Consider the following 1,481-nt stretch of genomic DNA (forward strand, 5'->3'; position numbering starts at 1 on the left):
CACCAAGGAACATTATCAGAATTGGTAGACCTACTGGAAATCAAAGGCCACCGGAAATAAAGACTGGATTGGTACAGTTGATGTATGCCAACCCTTTTGCTGGTCTGGATCGCGAGGATCCCTATGCACATCTTACAAAGTTCTATGAACTTTGTGGTACTGCTGGTGTGACAGAGAATGAGGAGGAAGATGTATTTCTGAGACTCTTTCCCTTGACCCTCATTGGAAAAACCAAGGAATGGTTACTTGATCAACCACAACAAATTTTATCGGATTGGAACAAATTGGAGGAAAAATTCATGGTTAGGTATTTTCCTCAATCAAAATTTTTGGATTTTAAAACTGCTATTTCTACTTTCTCTCAGTTTGCAGGTGAAAGTTTATGTGAAGCCTGGGAGAGGTACAAATCAATGTTGAGGAAATGTCCAAACCATGGATTCGATGCAAAGACACAAATCCATATTTTCAGAAATGGCTTACTCCAACAACACAAGTTGATCCTTGAAGCCACATCTGGAGGATCTTTGATGGCTAAAACTCCAACAGAAGCCATTGACATAATTGAGTCTATGGCCATCAATGACCAACAGGATCAACACAGTAGAGCTCCCACACGAAGAAGCATGATAGAACTTGCAGGGAATGATGCAATCTTAGCACAAAACAAGCTTTTTCAACAGCAAATGGAAGAAATGACAAAGCAATTGGCAAATATTCCAAAACAGTTGAAGGAAATGCAAGAATCATCATCCAGGAGGCATGTGAATAGATGTGACGCGTGTACACCAGATCATCCTACAAGTAATTGTGAGCCCAAGGAGGAGGAAGTTCAATACATGTCTAATCAGCTAAGGCAAGGTCAGTATCAGAACAACTACTCTCGAGGAGCCAATCAAAATTTTAGCCAACCTTGGAAACAAGATGTCGGACCTTCTTCTAACAGGCCACCACCATTCCAGAACCAACAATATCAACAACCGCCACAAAATCAGAATTCACAATTGGCAGACACATTGAATCAATTTATGCAGATGTCGATGGCTAACCAGAAAAATACTGATGCATCTATCAGGAATTTGGAGACCCAGGTGGGCCAATTAGCAAAGCAGCTTGCAAACTCTCATAAAGGAGCATTTTCAGCAAATACCGAACCTAATCCGAAGGAGCAGTGCAAAGCAATTACCACACGGAGTGGTAAGATGATAGGTAAAGGTATTGGTGAGAATTTGAGTGAAAAGAATGTGATTGTTGTTGAGGAAAAGATTGAGAGTGAAAAAGAAGAAAGTGAGAAAGAGGTGTTGAAAAATAAAAGTGAGGATGTACATAAGAGTGAGAAAGAGAAAAACAAAGAAAAAGAGAGTGAGATGAAAAACCATGAGAAGAGTGCATTAAAAGCTCCACCTGTGAGAGACTTATCTTATCCACATGTTCTAACAAAAAGAAACAAAGAAAGGCAATTTGCAAGATTTATGGATATATTC

At 39.6% G+C, this 1,481-nt stretch overlaps 1 protein-coding gene across 1 annotated transcript in view; it reads left to right on the forward strand.

Annotated features, from left to right (window-relative positions):
• Positions 81–1,481, forward strand: part of LOC109344646 — a 1,935-nt gene continuing 534 nt past the window's right edge. Inside the window, exon 1 of the mRNA XM_019583401.1 lies at positions 81–1,284. Coding sequence (XP_019438946.1) covers positions 81–1,284 — 1,204 coding nt within the window. The remainder of the gene's footprint in view (positions 1,285–1,481) is intronic.

This window comes from Lupinus angustifolius, chromosome LG04 (genome assembly GCF_001865875.1).
Source record: "Lupinus angustifolius cultivar Tanjil chromosome LG04, LupAngTanjil_v1.0, whole genome shotgun sequence".
In the NCBI taxonomy this organism is placed as follows: Eukaryota; Viridiplantae; Streptophyta; class Magnoliopsida; order Fabales; family Fabaceae; genus Lupinus; species Lupinus angustifolius.